Consider the following 15,920-nt stretch of genomic DNA (forward strand, 5'->3'; position numbering starts at 1 on the left):
CTTCAGTCTAATTGCATTATTCAAATGTAATAAAGAAATTTACGCGTTTAATAATAGACAGCGGAGATCTGTTCGCGTTTAACTTTTACGCGCGGTTTGTCTATATCCTAACGCGGATAACCTCGGCCGTTCTCGACGAGATTGCGACGGCGCGGACGGTGGCGACGGCCATTTCCCCGAAGTCTGCCGAAACTTACCGAGTCACGTGACGCCGCGATACGTACGATCATTCGCAAGCCGTTGGCTGCCGGCCGAAATTACGACGCCAAGTTAGTAGCGCGCTTAGTTTCATTCATGAACGTGAGGAACGCGCGGCCATAATACTCCTGTAATCTGTATATTGTGTATACACACCGGGCTGGTTACACGGTGTACACCGCGCGCGTCGTTGCGTTAGTGCTGCTGCCGATGTGCGTGCGCCTCACCGTTGTACACGTGATTCCCGCTTTGCGTCGCGTTTTTGCATGGTGTTTCCCGTGTGCGACCGTATCACCGGCTGGAAGGTATCAGCGATAAACCCACGGGACACCAGCTAGCGGCGAGGACAGGTGCGTAGAGAGAGATATGTACGATTTTTCCTAGGCGCCTCAAGTCACCGCGATCGTCCGAATCGGGGATCGGTCGAGATCCGAGCATAGAGTCTCGTCGACGTGACTGCTTGTGTCTCACTCACGAACATTTCTTCGGTGCTCTGCGTCGATGACGCGTTTTATCTTCGCGCTCGTTCGGCTCCGGGCTTTATGAATGGATCATAAAGAACGAAATTCCTCGGCCGCGCGCTTGGCGGCCGAGTTTTAACTCGAGTGCTCCGATTAAAGCTAGAGCTTTATTTATGCGGCTTCTCGTACTAAGCGTTGCACCAACGTCGCACGAAGGCACGATTCGTTCCGCAAATAGGTATCGCGTTAGAGAGATCATATTTTTTTTTCTTTTTTTTGGGAGCACGTCGCAAAACATATCGCACGGGTGGTTTATGATTTAGTGAGCTCTTGTTGAAAATTCGGAAGGTCTCCATATCACGTACTTTATTGGTCGTATTGAGATTCTAAAAATAAAAGCACCTTCTCCCTTTCCAGTTTTAAATATTTGTCGTTTGTGTGTCTATATATTTATAATATATAGGAAAAAAGTACTTAGAAAATATGTACAAAGGATTGAGAAAGAAATTTGCATTACGCTTTCATTAAATTTGTTATTTTGAATTGGTATTTAATTTGATATTGGAATTAGTATACAATTTGGTATCCAATTTGTACCTAAAGAGAATTTTTATTTAATTATATTTCTTTCGTATTAAATAGAAAATTAAAAAAACCGTAGTTTAGATATCGTGGGGAAAATATTATAAAAATATGAAAAATGTGAAAATTGAAACGATCTAATTTCAGTAAGTTGTTTTTCTCCGCCTACGTAAACTATATAATTATTGAGAAATCGATTGTTATAAATAACTGTCGTTAAGATTGTTTATCTTTGAGTTTTTTAGTATATCTTATGATACAAAAATAAGAAAATGCGTTCAGTTATCGTCGATTCTTGAAAAAAAAAAAAAAAGAAAGACTATTTCTTTATTTCTTAGCTAACGTGGGTTATGTTTTTATGTTACTTTGCGAAAAAAATTTATCTTGCGAGCCTTATGACTATGAAATGGGAAAGAATTGTATGCTGAAATAACCTTATCGCGAAATAACAATGAAACCGACTTCGATAACAAGAAGGCAGGCAATATGATGTCGCTTACTGTACGAGGTTATCATTGCACAAAGGGTCAATTTAGAATATAGCTAAAGACCAGTTAGACAAGAAAAACTTTTTGCTGTTAGATTCGAAAGGCTATAAATCATGATAGGAATGTAAAACGACAATTTTTGAAACCTTTAGCAAAAGACCTATTTATCTCCTATACACGCACGCACGCACGCACTCACGCGAATTTAATATATTTTATAAATAAACTCTGCAACTCCAAGTAAATTCAGTTGCATTTAAATTATTGTCTTCGATCTCTAGGCTCTAAAAGATGATTTTTTATAGTATTATTACTGCATAGCTTTATGTATACTATAAGTGTGTCTATCGCTATTTGGAAGCGTCTTTCATCTATCGCCGGTTAATAAAAATGGTTGGAAATAATGCAAAATCGTGTAAAAGAAGGAAAAAGAGGAATGCGATGGCTTGCATCAGATCGCCGAAGGTTTTTGCAGAATTTCTCGGACCTGAGACCATGATGCGGCAACGCCGCGACTTGTCTCCTTTCATCTTACCATTTCTGCCTCTCTTTCTTCTTTCTTTATCCTATTCATGTTTCCTTCCTTTTTTCTTGCCGTTTTCGTTTGCTAAGACGACGAACGATGACAAAGAGGGAGAGTAAAAAGTGACACAGGAGTTACGACGCTTGACTGATCCGCAACAAGAGCGATGTTTTTTGATAAAAGATACGAAGATTCTACCTTTTCTATACAAAGTTATGCATCTAAATGTTCAAATATCGAAGTTTCGTCGTTCTCGGAATACAGATAAGTAAGATTCTCTTTCAAAGGTTGCGTCAGAAGAGTCGCGGGCAAAAATTTTTGTGAAAATTTCTCGTGAAATTAACCGATTTTTGTACACTCTTAATAAATATTTGCTCATCTGTGTAAAACGTTTCCCAAGTAGAAAAATATGGTCGGAAACTGACCAGTTTTTACTATTTTGAATGTAGTAGACAAAAACTATCCGATAACAGGATAACTGGTCAGAAATTCTAGTTAGGTAAAACTGGTCAGAAACTAGAGTGTCTACCCAGATCAGATAGATCAGTAAATGATAGCTATATTTATTCGAGTCACATTTTCTTGTTTACTGGTTGCATTGAACTTACGTTGGAGATGGGAAGCTATAATAAAAAAAGAGGAAAATAAATAAATATAAATAGATATAGATTCGATAAAAATTATAATTTTATGCATAATTTTCCAAAAAAAAAATATGAGAATAAGAATAATTCAATAAAATTAATATGCTACATTTCGAAGTTTTTGTAAGATATTCTATATAGGGAAAACTTTTTGAATAATATTAGTTAATACAACTCTTAATGTTGACCTAAATGAATGTTTGGCGTATCTGTCGAAATTCATTTGAATCTAATTGCTAGAGGATGTTAGAATCTACTTGCAATCGATCCAAAATCAACGATGATTCATAATCTTCTCCTCGGAGCCATCAACGATGTTGAGTTTGGCATACGGGTGCGTATATACGCGCTAGATACAACGTGAAAGGTTCATCTGCCCGCATGTTGAAACCCAGTATAACAGCCCCTTAAGAGATATTACGTTGCTTTCAATAAGATATTGAGACAATAGACACTCCACTTTTGCGATGGGCGGGATACCTTACACGTATTAATATGTATAGTCTGTCGTGTTAGTTGAGCATTCGAGAATATTGCGCCGTTATCGTTAACGTTGGAACGCAATAACGTTACTGTAGAATGCACAAGTTAAAATGCAATGAGTTGAACTGACGCTTCCAAATAAGGCAAGGTATACGTACATATATAAAAAGTATCGTAATGATCAAAGTGAATTTCTGAAGTATAGAAAATCTGGAAATCAATCAAATTTTAAAAAAATTTACCTGATAATACACTGAGATGTTATGTTAACAGCATTACTTTAATTGAAAATAATTTTGTTAATTTAATAACAGAATTACTGACTTCTGTTATTAATGGACAGTATTACTAACAGAAACAAATAAAATTTTATTAAAACAAGAATACGATGTAACAAATGTTTCATTAATAATGTTATGAATTGACAAAATTATTTTTAATTAAATGATGCTGTTGATATAATATCTTTTGTTCAATGTAAAAATAACTAGAAATGTATTAATGATAAATATCAAGAATATCACGATAAGAATTTTAGGTGCTACGTGAAACAATTTGTCTGATAGTAAAATTAGAATAATATGAGAATAAAAAGATTCAGTAAATATTATTATAAATATTAGTAAGGTACATAAACGAATGAAATAATACACGCACATATACATACATGATCGATTTTAATTATTGTACATTTTCTCGCGCAGTTAAAAATTAAAACATTGTAATATATACTACTGTGGCCGTATCGACCTCCTATTTTACTGTCTGGAGGCGGGTGCCATTAACTAAAGAAGAATATATACTACTGTGCGATAGCACATAGTACACAATGAACTGTTAGTATCCCAATACGTCACATTGTGAACGAAAAGACTAAAGTAAAATGCCACTTGATCTCCCTTTTTTCTGTAATCTTTTCTCCTAACTTTTTCGCCCGGTTGGAGATTTCGAAGGGCAGGTAAACACGAAAACGAAAGATATTCTAAAATATGAGCGTTTGAAGAGAGGAAATCTAAAGCCGGTGGCACACGATGCTGGATTAGAATCTTACCGTATTGGCTGCGGTGCTGATAGTGTTATTGGCTGACAGTGCCAGTATCGCAGCCAATCCGATAGCAAGAATCTGATCCAGTTAGCAATCCAGCAGGAAAACAAGCACCATGTGCTTGTTTTAAAGCCGCTGGCTTTAAATGACAATTTTTCAGAGATGGTTTTATTTTCAAGTCAAAAAATGTAATTTAAAAATGTAGTTTTAAATTTAATAGAAATCAACCTACTGGTTTTTTTAATCCTCTTGCAACCGGTTACTTATCTGGATACTTGATTTTCATGATAATTGATTAATGGATATATCTAGATCAACGATACGTGCGTAAGTGGAGAAAGCAGACAAATAAAGTAAATAAATAAAATAAAATTATGCGGAAGTGTTAAATGTTGAGTTTATCTACAAGTTATTTGCGGTTCAAGGGGAACTAATATTTATATATAATTTATATATATAACAAATATTATATTATAAAAATATTATTAAAATAATAAATTTATACGAGTATAATTTGACTCGAGGTCACATTGATATATGTAGATATGAAATAAGAGCACTTTTTAACTTTTATTATTTTTAACTTTATTATGCACATTATTGATGCGGTAATAATTAACTTCTATAGTTAATCAAGTAATGTATTACGTAATGTTTTGTTTTATTATTATGCGATATTATTATCCATTATCTCGCATTTGTTTACACGATTCTTTTCGGAACTTTTAGAAATAGGAGCATTTTGATAATTCAGATGATATTGTTTGATATATTTTTCATTCTTTGTTTTTGCTTCGCGATAAATAAACAATTTCTGGGAATACACGATATCTTTCGTTATGCCGCAGATAAATATCTGGATGATAATAAAAGATGCCCAACAATGTAAGAAGTCTGTAAGCTTCTAACACATGCTCTGATATCAAACATATTACACGCAGATGGATAGTTTCGAAGCTAATCTCAACTTTTTCGTGATAACATTTGCTATTCACTATCGCGGAGTGCTGGATAATGTGATGATTTATCATTTTTTTCTTTAATCTACGTTTTAGAAAACGTAAATTCAAGAGAACTTGCCATGTAATAATTTCTGCTAAGTAATGATTTCGAAGGACGTTATCTTCAAAATATCAATCACTGTCGCGCCATAATTATGGATGAAGATAATTATGAAAGCAAATCCGCTTTAATTAGCTTTCTTTATCGTTGTCGAACTTCGCGGCAGGGGTGCAGATAAATTCCTGAGATAATTTCTATTAATCTGTTAAGCAATTATTTTAGTTTAGTTGAGTTTATATCACTGAACTGTTAAGAATGTTACATTTATTGTTATGTTTTATGTTATTATTAATCACGTTTAATGTAATAGTTTTAATTATAGAGGGCATCAATAATTTTTAAATTAATATCTTTTTTAAGAATTGTATTCGTTATTAGTAAGCCATATAGAACAAACAATCATTATTGTACAACGAAATGATGTTTATAAACAGTGGTAGCGTTAATATTATTGTATAATGATAGTGATAATATTGTAAAGAATACATATAATATTATAAATAATGAAATTATATAAAACAATATTTTTAAAGTATATTTACGAATCGTATCACCTTTTGGCATGAATGATAAACTAGACTGATAACCTAGACAGAAATGATTTCTTCGACATTGCGTACCCATGCTTTAAAGGATCTCCATGTTTTAACGTTCGTACATTTTGGAACTTCTTGTAGACACATTTTAGCTGCGTGTAAAGGGTCGTGAGAGTCGAGGTAGTTCAACAGTTTTCCGTCTACCATCTGGCGGCTGGGGTTCCAGCCGTAGTAACCTGATCTTCGTTGCGGATTCGAATACCTCTTGCACTTCTCATCGCTCCATACGAAACAATAGTTTCCTTCAGATTAATATACAAGTTTAACTTCTTTATTAAATGTTCTCTCTCTCTCTCTCTCGCTCTCGTATTTTTCTTTAAACAAAAAGTCTAGAGATTTCAAAAAAACTTTTAAACTAAATTAAATTTACATATTGTTTAAACAAAAATATAAATGTAATTGTTGTTGCGCCGTGCCGTCTATATTTAAAGAATTTTATTTGCACTAATCCTAATCGCTAAATTATAACTTGACTATATAACGAAAAATTTAAACCATATAATATTGATAATATTTTTCGAAAATAAAAAAAATTAATTTATGAATTGTTTAAGAATCAGTCATTTAAGTTAAAACTTATAGAAATATTTGACACTGCATTACCAGAATAATTATGGAAATGACGAGATATAATTACTGATTGTTAAAATATTCACTTCACTCATATTACCACGGCTCGTTCTTTACCGGACGATATCGACCGCGTACCTAAAAGCGAACTATTTAGCGGTTGATAAATAAATGTATCCCGCGAACCAGAATATCGTGCCAAGCCGGCGAAGTCGGTATAAAATTATAATTGGGACGTCGTGTCATGTGATCCAGGCAAAGAACCACGCAAGCTCGAAAATTTAATCCATGTTTCTTCTTGCGTACGTTCGCTCACGCAATATAATTTGGATAATATTTATATATCAGTGGCTATTTTGCTGTGGTGTCTTGTGATGAAGTAATTGATAAGTAATTTTCTTTACAGTCAAGATGGACATGGAATCATCCCTGTACGATTACGAAGAGGAACAGGACTTCTACGAAGAAAGTCCTGGAACCAGAAAGAGTGGCTATCCCATTGACCATAGATCCATTAAGGTAAATTAGCGCTTCTATACTAATGATACACAATTGAATAAGTAGAAAAACGTATCAATTTTGTTTCATATTTGTACTCTTAAACACTTGCACTCAAAAAGTGGGATAGACAAACAAAGTATACTTTACTTTTATATATTTCTTAAATATCGATAATCAAACTTATAATATTTATAATTTGTATTATCCGAATCTCGTACTAAAATTAATTACAATTATTACGAAATTATATATTCAAGATGTACAAAGTTATAATCAAAGTTATATTCAAAATGATTACGTCGCAGTAATTAAGTAGACTATAGTAGGCACGTTTTAACATGCTCGTTTTAAATCGATGATTCGCAAGAGCGTACGAGATTATCTGTACGGGTCTCTTTTATCAATTACATGAGCAAAAAATGAAAACTGTGGAATAATTGTCCAAGCAATGGCAACCCCGTGAGACGCTTCATGCATGGATATTCCTCGCTCTCGACAGCGTTGGCAAGCAGAGAGCGCGTTGGCCGAGCCGGTGATTGTGCGAGTGCCACTAACAATTCGTTCCTTGTCGCTCTCCGCCTTCGTTTTATGAATGAACGTAGAACCGGCACTCGCGCGCGCGCGCGGTTCCACTCCCGTACTTCTCCCCGCTATCCCCCTACGCGCCTTCAGCCTTCATCTCTCTGTCACCGACTGACCCTCGTCCGTCTCGCCTCTGCTCTCTACCTCCATCATCTCTTTCTCTCTCTTCTCTATACCTCCTCCTCTTTTCTCCCCGGCTCTCTGTCCGTCGCTCAGCGAAGCCGAACGCGTCTGGTTGCCGCTGATTCGTACGTTGCGAAGCAGGGAACAACAGTCGCGTCGAGACCCGAGACTCTTGGTTTCTTCGACCGATTAACTTCTCAAGAAGCTCGCGGCGATCTAAAAACATAGCGTTCACATAGACTTACTATGTCTATGGTAGCGTTTCTAGAAAAGTTACTGTCATGGACTTTTTACAATAAACTATTATCTAATTGTAAGTTTTAAATCTTAAATCATAAAAAATTGATCAGTCACATTTAATTAAATGTAAGAAGAATAATCGACTATAATTGGTCAATTTTTTTGACTTTTAAGATTTAAAGATTAAATAATGGCTTATTGTAGAAAGCCCATAACTATTTTTTACTTTTTGAGTTTTCTTACAGCTTTATATATAAAAACCTAATTTTTTTATCATGAATTTTTTTGTATCAATTAATTTTGTGTTAGTTATATAAATATTATACGTTGGTTCTTAATACGAAGACATTAATAATAAATACTCTGTTAAATTTTTGATATGAAAAGATCAATATCAAATAACTTGATTTACTGATAATCAAGGTGAAAAATAGAAAATGTATTCTGTATATTTTATTATACAAAATTTTTAATTGTTAAATTCTTTTTTTATTAGTGAAGATATTTTTTATGATGTTATACAAAATTATAGCTTTTGTGCCACGTATATTATAAGAATGTTATTGTTTAAGTTATTTGTCTTTTTTTAGAAAGTAATATTGAATGACTATTAAGGTTCATTTAAATAATGATTAACTTTAATCAATATTTGTTAAATTAAAAACTGTAGATAAATAATGCGATTAATTAATTTAACGCGATTGCTAAATATAAAAAAAGAGGAGAATATGATTCCGAAGAACAATATGATTCGAAAAATCGAATGGACCACCACGCGGGTTGAATCGTTCGATCGTAGAAACGGAGAAACCCAGTTGAGAGAAACGAGACATGGTGAGGCGTCGTGCGCGGGAGGAAATGCGACGCATAGGGGAGGAGAAAGGGAAACCTAAGTCGCCAGAAATAGCATCCCTTCCCGCATCATGCAGCCAGACCTTCTGCATGCGCCTCTGGTCGTTCTAGTCGCATGCACCGTTGCTCGTCTTGCCTACGTCATACATTTTGCTCGGTGCACAACGACGATGCGGCAACTTCATCATCCTACACACCATTCTCGTTCTTCGGTTTTTTTTTTCCCTTACTTTCCACGTGACGGCAAAAGCAGTAAAGCCATAACGTAGCTTCAGCCGCGTCACTTTGGATCTTCTTTCTTTTGCTGCGTGCTTTATACTTATATTTCACTTTTATTCGATACACAGGGAAGGATGACCGATCTAGTTTCCCTATATTTTACGATGTCTCGTGTATTTTTACTTTTTCCTATCTATTAAACATCGAGCGCTATTATTACATTGCCTTTCATCGTTCGTTATAATATTTTTGTTACATGCTACCCACGTGGCTCGTGCGCCTCGCAGCTAGTGCATTCGCGTCCCACGTCTACCATTCTTGGCCTTCTATCCGTTCTTTGCTTTCTATGTGCGTAGCGGCAAGAAGATATAAAGGGACAATGTAATTTTAGTTCCATTTAACGGATTATTTGTAAAATGTTGCGACGCTGCTCTTCACAGCACACTTAACACTACTCTCATCCTACTTTTTATTTCTCGCTATTTCGACAATCGTGAAATTTTCCACTGTAATGTCGGCGACTTTTTCGCTCATTGTACGCTAAACTTCAATTATGCTGTGTCATTATACGCTTTCGCCTTGAGAATTTTCTCCGTATGTCATCACTGAATAAACAACACGAAAAATGACATTAAACATTGTATGTACCGATAATAATAATTAATGTTAGTTCCACGTGTTTGTTATTTTTTCTTTCAACTAGATTTTTTAGAAATGTTACTTATTACGCAATCTTTTAACGCTTGAAGTAGGCTATTACGATTGTTTTAATAATGGGCTGCTTTACAGCTAATTCAACGACTGAAAACTTACAAGCCATCGATCTTGAATTAAGTGTGGGCGCGGTTCATCCGTTTCCTTCGTTGCACGCACGATATATTTCTACTATTATTATTATTCTTTCGATTTATGATATTATAAAGTCTGAACCTTATACAACTGTTTGTCAACGTATTTGTTTTACATACAAATTATTTGAACATGTTATCTAATGGCAGAAGATATTTTTTGTCATTCGAGATTTATGTAAAGTTTACTTTTCATTACGGTTTACATTACCAATATCGAATTATCGATTATTGGCGCGAACGCTGTAAAATATAATATTATTTCGTATGCAGTAGTGAAGAAATTACCATCCAACCTGATACGGATGCAAATCCATCATTTAAATATAATTCGATTATCAATGGAAATTTTATACATACATAAATCACAGCCTCGAAACAGAAATATTTGGATCTCATAATCAACGCAATCACGGTTTTACATAAAAAACGCAATTATTATTTTTTAAATATAAACTTACAGTGTCGGCATTACAAGCGAAAGAAACGCTGTGGCATTGATTTTTCTGATAAGCTATTAATGTGAGTCGTGAATGAGCTGTTCTCTAATTTAATTTCGCTTGCATTCGAGATGGATATAATCGTAGCAACGTCTGACCGATTAATTAATCAGTATAATCGATAAGATATCCAGGCCAGCAAATCCAACACAAGAATAAACTTAGTTTTCGTATAAATGTCGTAGTATTACTGTTTTGGTTTTTTTAATTAATGTAATTTTATTGTACAGTCTATATAATTTTTTCGCAAAACGATAATATTTATATATCTATCACATATCATAATAGGTTTAATGTATTATAAAAGTATAATCTTTTTTTCTCTCTCTCTCTCTCTCTCCGTCTTACATTATCAAAATTTTTGGGGTATAAAATAGAATGATTTGATATGTAGAATTGTGTTCCATAGATATTACTTAAATTAAGATCTACACGAAGTTCTACGTTTTAATAATTTTCTATATTTAAAAACAGACAGAGAATTGCTCAAATATCAGTTAAATCTATAAGCTAATATTTATAGAAACCGTTTTACAATTCCATGAATGAACTAACGATGTAATATTGGATTTTACACAATGAATTAAGAGTTCAATAATAATTATGATACCGTGGTAAAACTACGATGTTAATTATTATTGGAGTTACCGAGCGATTGATCGAGAAAATCTGTCAACTTATTTGTTTGTATCGTCATTTTGTCGAACATGACACGCACATTAACAAATTTTATCTTATTTCTATGTGTAATATCCCTGCTGCGTTTAAAGCCCATTCTACAATGGGCAGTAGCAGTAATGGATTAAAGAGTAGGCGTAGAAATCTACAAATCATAGTCGAATGTAAAGAGGATAATTAGCTATCATTGGTCGATTTCTACGCCTACTCCTTACTTAATCCACTATTGCTAATTGGGCTTTAAGTGTAAATCTCTTATCTGGACAACAATATCATGCAGGATTCTTCTTTAGAATGTAAAATGTGAATAATGTTTCCGTTATCTCCAACATGAAAAAAATTTTTATATTTCTGTATATAAAGGACAAAGTTACATAGGACCTCTAGCTGTTCACGTTGCATAAGGTTCATTTATCTTTTTTTTTCTGTCAGGTAGTTATCTGATCAGCTATGCACTTTGCACGTTGACTCACTCGCATTCTTGACATTGTTCATAGGTTTAATTTCTATACGGTTATACGGATAATTTCTATCGCGCCATTAAAGGCATCTGCGCGGGGTTCATTAACGAACGGCTTTATTAATTAACGCTTTGTTAACGGCTTCGTTAGTCAATTATTTATCGGTGCGACGCGATCTAAGATAAAACGTCGCGTATAGAAGCCTATCGCTACATTGTCGTCATTGCGTTCGTAAATGTTACGTAACGAACGTGCGATACCCTTGCCGTGATATGTGAAATGTATTGAGTTGAATTACATTGTTCGTGCTCTTTGGTTAAATATATATTTGCGATATGGACGTAATTGCACGCGTACATGACGTACATATTAGCATAAATTACAGTCAGTGACGAGCAATATTAGCATTCCAGCCGTAACATATATCAAATTGGTATTAAATTTATGTAGCAATCGGGATTGTGATTACCGTTCTCTTTAACACGATTTTAAATGAATATAAAAGATATTTGTGTCGAGATAAATTATGTATAGGAAAAATTGAAGGGGATCTAAATTTTCTATATTACTTTTTTTATTTCTTCTCTTATTTTCTTATTTTATTAAATTTCATTTATTCTATTATCAAATTTATCTATTGATCTGCCCATTAACTCGTCTCTTCTCCTTTCTTTATTTCTTGTTTTTATTTACTTTATCGGATATTTGACTGAAAGCAAAATCGGCGACAAACAACTTGTACTTCACATTTGATATCAATGTAAAATTTATCTTATCGTTCGACGGCTCGAAATGTCGCGCGTACACGACGTGGATAACGTCGTGCCAAGATGATACTCCATTCATCGATAGAATTTCTGCTAAAATGTTACGTGTGTGGTCCGTTTACCTGGAATATTGAATACGGAGAAAAACCTTCGTCATCCATAAACGAAAACGTTTGTGAAAAGGAATATTTGTAGAATACGAATCTAAACACCGTCATTCATGCCCTGTGCTAGCACCTTTTGTCGATAGTTTTAGAAAACAAAAAATTACCAAGTATTGCAAATTGAAATAAAAAAAATTGTTGATTTTTAAAAATATTTTATAATTCTATTTTTATGTGTATATAATAATTCAATATTTTTTTATTTTATTTCTTATGTGTAAAAAAAATATTCTTACTGCGGAATGATAAATATTTGCCACGGATCTCGCTTTAGAAGAGCATAGTGTTTTTAAAAATACGGACCACATTTTAAATCTCCGTAAAAATATCGAGATATATTCCCACGACCTCTGATACTTTACGCTCCGCCGATCAATATCCGTATTTTAACTCGCTTTATTATGCAAGTAAAATTTATAGATTTTTATCAAACTTATCATGTATTATTCACAAACAGTTTACATCCGTTGGATTACGATGTCTGACGATGAATTAAAAATCTTCAACGGATAGGCTGTTATGTACAATTACGCAAAAGTTCATGCGTTTATTAAGAAAGAAAAAATAAGTAATCGCAAATTGATAATGCAATTCCTGAATGAATTCAGTTTCTCAATCGTGTGTTCGATGAACGTAACTTATCTCGCGATATTCTCGGAGCGCGTTGCTTTTGCTGATTTGTTCTTCCTCCTCACTGGTCGCTGCGTGGCCCGAATAGATTTACATGTCTGAAAGGACTATTATCGAGAATACTTTTGAAACTCTATTTTTGCCACGACGAAAAACGATCGTGCGTGCCGGCTCTTGAAATTCCGTGATAACGTACTGCGATTTCTCTCGCAAACATTATCAAGTACTTCGTCGATATTTCTCATCTCGTAATATCGTAAATTTTATGCTGCGATTCTAGCTAGAACTTTATTATACTTAACACAGAATTAGTAAATTTCTCTCAAGTTTAATTTTCATTTGCAATCTGGATTTTTTGGACACAAGCAAAATTTTATACTCTCAATTTTTTGTGAAATAAAAGAGAAAGGGGAATTCAGTTCTCTTTCCTATAAAAATATATTGTATCTATTTGGGAATGTCATAAAGATGTAAAAATTAAGTAATGAGTTTAGAATTTTTTTCCACATTTTTTGAAAACTTGAAACAGTAAAAAAGATTTGAACTGGATAAAAAAGACTCAGGTTGTAGATGGAGAGACTAAAAATATGATTACGAAAGGATTAAAAATCTCATTATCAATCTATAATTCTCAATTGAGCAACACGTTCGTGTAATCTATTAAGTTCACGATAATCGATATTATCAATCCCCGCATTGGTCTTAATCTTCGAGATAAATATTTGTATAAAGATTTACGAGGAAGGTCAATGTCGGTGAAGAAACAGTACGATTGCGAATTGTACACATTAGCATTCGGTTATTTTGTCGTAAGATAATCGTCTCGACTTCACTTACTCGGTCGCATCTTAGAGATATTATCGTTTTAGACGGATCGTCCGTCAATGGTTGACTCGGTCACGTACTATTGGCTCGCGATGAATAGATCTCCATTCAGCGTCGAATACCAACGATGAAAGAGGAAGAGATAGGCGAATAGATACGTAAACGTAGAAAGAGAGGAGAACTGAGATGCGAAGATAGATAGCGGAATAGAACGTGACAAGACTTAGGATTTAACCGCTTTCTATTTATCTATACATATATATACGAGATACACACGCGTATTGTAAGCTTGTTATCACTGATAACTCAACGAATAATTATTGTACAGAACGATCGTTGTATAAGTTCAAATTTAGTCGTATATTATTAACATGGGATTGTTTATGCTTATAAGAATTTTATCATGTGTCTAATAAAGGAATTTAGGAGAGTAATTCCTTTCGAGGTGTCAAATTCTGATTTTAGAAACTTTGTGAACTTGTAACTTACATAAAGAGATGAATTCAGAAAATATCAGTTGCGGCCAAAAAACGAAAGGGTGAAATCAGTTTTTTGAGGTTTGCTTGTAAGTGGTAGTACCATAAAAAAAAGATGATTATGTTCACAGGCGCATAAAATAATTTTACACTTATAAGAAATACTAGTTAATTTAAATTTAAAAGATAATAATATGTGGACACTACAAGTCTCTTATCCCGAGCCATCGAAGTCCATTTTTGGGGGGTACATAACTACTAAAATACAAAAAATTTTGAATCGCACGTAATATATCCTGAAAGGCATCGCCACGAGTAATTTGAACTAAAAAATTTAAAATCGGTCAAGCCGTTCTGGAATTATAAAAATTATATATTAATTAATGTACATTATTGATTTCATATAATATTATTTATTTAAAGAAAAGAGACATATTATAATATATGTCATTATTAAATTTTTAACAAATATTAATTATAACACTGCTAATTTAGGAAAAAGGCTTCCATCTAGTTTTAATTATTTCTATGATCTAAATTATTCTCTCTTCATCAAAAGAATTTTTTAAACTGATCAGTAATCACAAAATATATTCAATTTTAATTTCTTCCGTACGAATCACGTTCATTGATTCTTCGTAGTACTAGATCACGCGCGTTACACGCTGTTGCGTCATTCCATCGCGACATTTCATTCAACTTAGAGTCTTTCATACGAAGGTCAAGCGAGTCGTGACTATCGCCGGGACGAGCACTCTCTCCATTCTTTTTCCGCTCGAAGCCGTTTGTCCCCTCTTCATCCCTTTCTTCCTCAACGAATAACGCATGCACGCTGCTTCCTCCTCCTTCAGCGATCAATTGGTTATCTCTCTAATTCGCTTGTCTTACTCTTTTCAAACATACGTATCTCTTATTTTCCAAAGTTTTCATGAATAATTTTACACCGAGACTTGTTTGCTTTGAATGATTTTAAGTGAAGATGCTAAATTTAAACGATCGACCAAAACATGTGACAAAAACATGTCACTGCACTTTACTGTAAAAAGATACGCAACATATATCATAGCAAAGTTTTTTACATAGATAAAGACGGGCGTGTCAGCTCGAGCTAACGATATATATTTTCATTTATTAGCGCGATGTTCGAAGCATGGGTGGCTTCTTAGGAGCCAACGGCATCACTGACGGTAGCGGTATGATGACGGTGATGGCGAAGTTGTTGAAGCAAGAGATGTCCTCCGACGCTGAAGAAGAAGGTTTAGTGCCGGCTCTCCCTGGCAGAGTCACCTCGATGCAGAAGGTGCCTTCCTTATCGGATCTCTCTGATCCGGAAAGCTCCTTAGGTGAGTCTTTCCAATCCCTATGCTTATCTTCTTATCGCTTGAGAAACATTGCTTTCGAG

The 15,920-nt window shown here is 34.2% G+C and overlaps 1 protein-coding gene across 2 annotated transcripts in view; it reads left to right on the forward strand.

The window, feature by feature from the left end:
* Nucleotides 1-15,920, forward strand: part of pnt (ETS transcription factor pointed) — a 110,865-nt gene that overhangs the window by 1,702 nt on the left and 93,243 nt on the right. For both annotated transcript variants that reach the window (XM_018544745.1, XM_018544744.1), the window contains exons 2-3: nt 7,059-7,171; nt 15,654-15,861. In XM_018544745.1, coding sequence (XP_018400247.1) covers nt 7,064-7,171; nt 15,654-15,861 — 316 coding nt within the window. In that variant the 5' untranslated portion in view covers nt 7,059-7,063. The remainder of the gene's footprint in view (nt 1-7,058; nt 7,172-15,653; nt 15,862-15,920) is intronic.

The sequence above is a fragment of the Cyphomyrmex costatus genome, unplaced genomic scaffold (assembly GCF_001594065.2).
Source record: "Cyphomyrmex costatus isolate MS0001 unplaced genomic scaffold, Ccosl1.0 scaffold467, whole genome shotgun sequence".
Taxonomy (NCBI): Eukaryota; Metazoa; Arthropoda; class Insecta; order Hymenoptera; family Formicidae; genus Cyphomyrmex; species Cyphomyrmex costatus.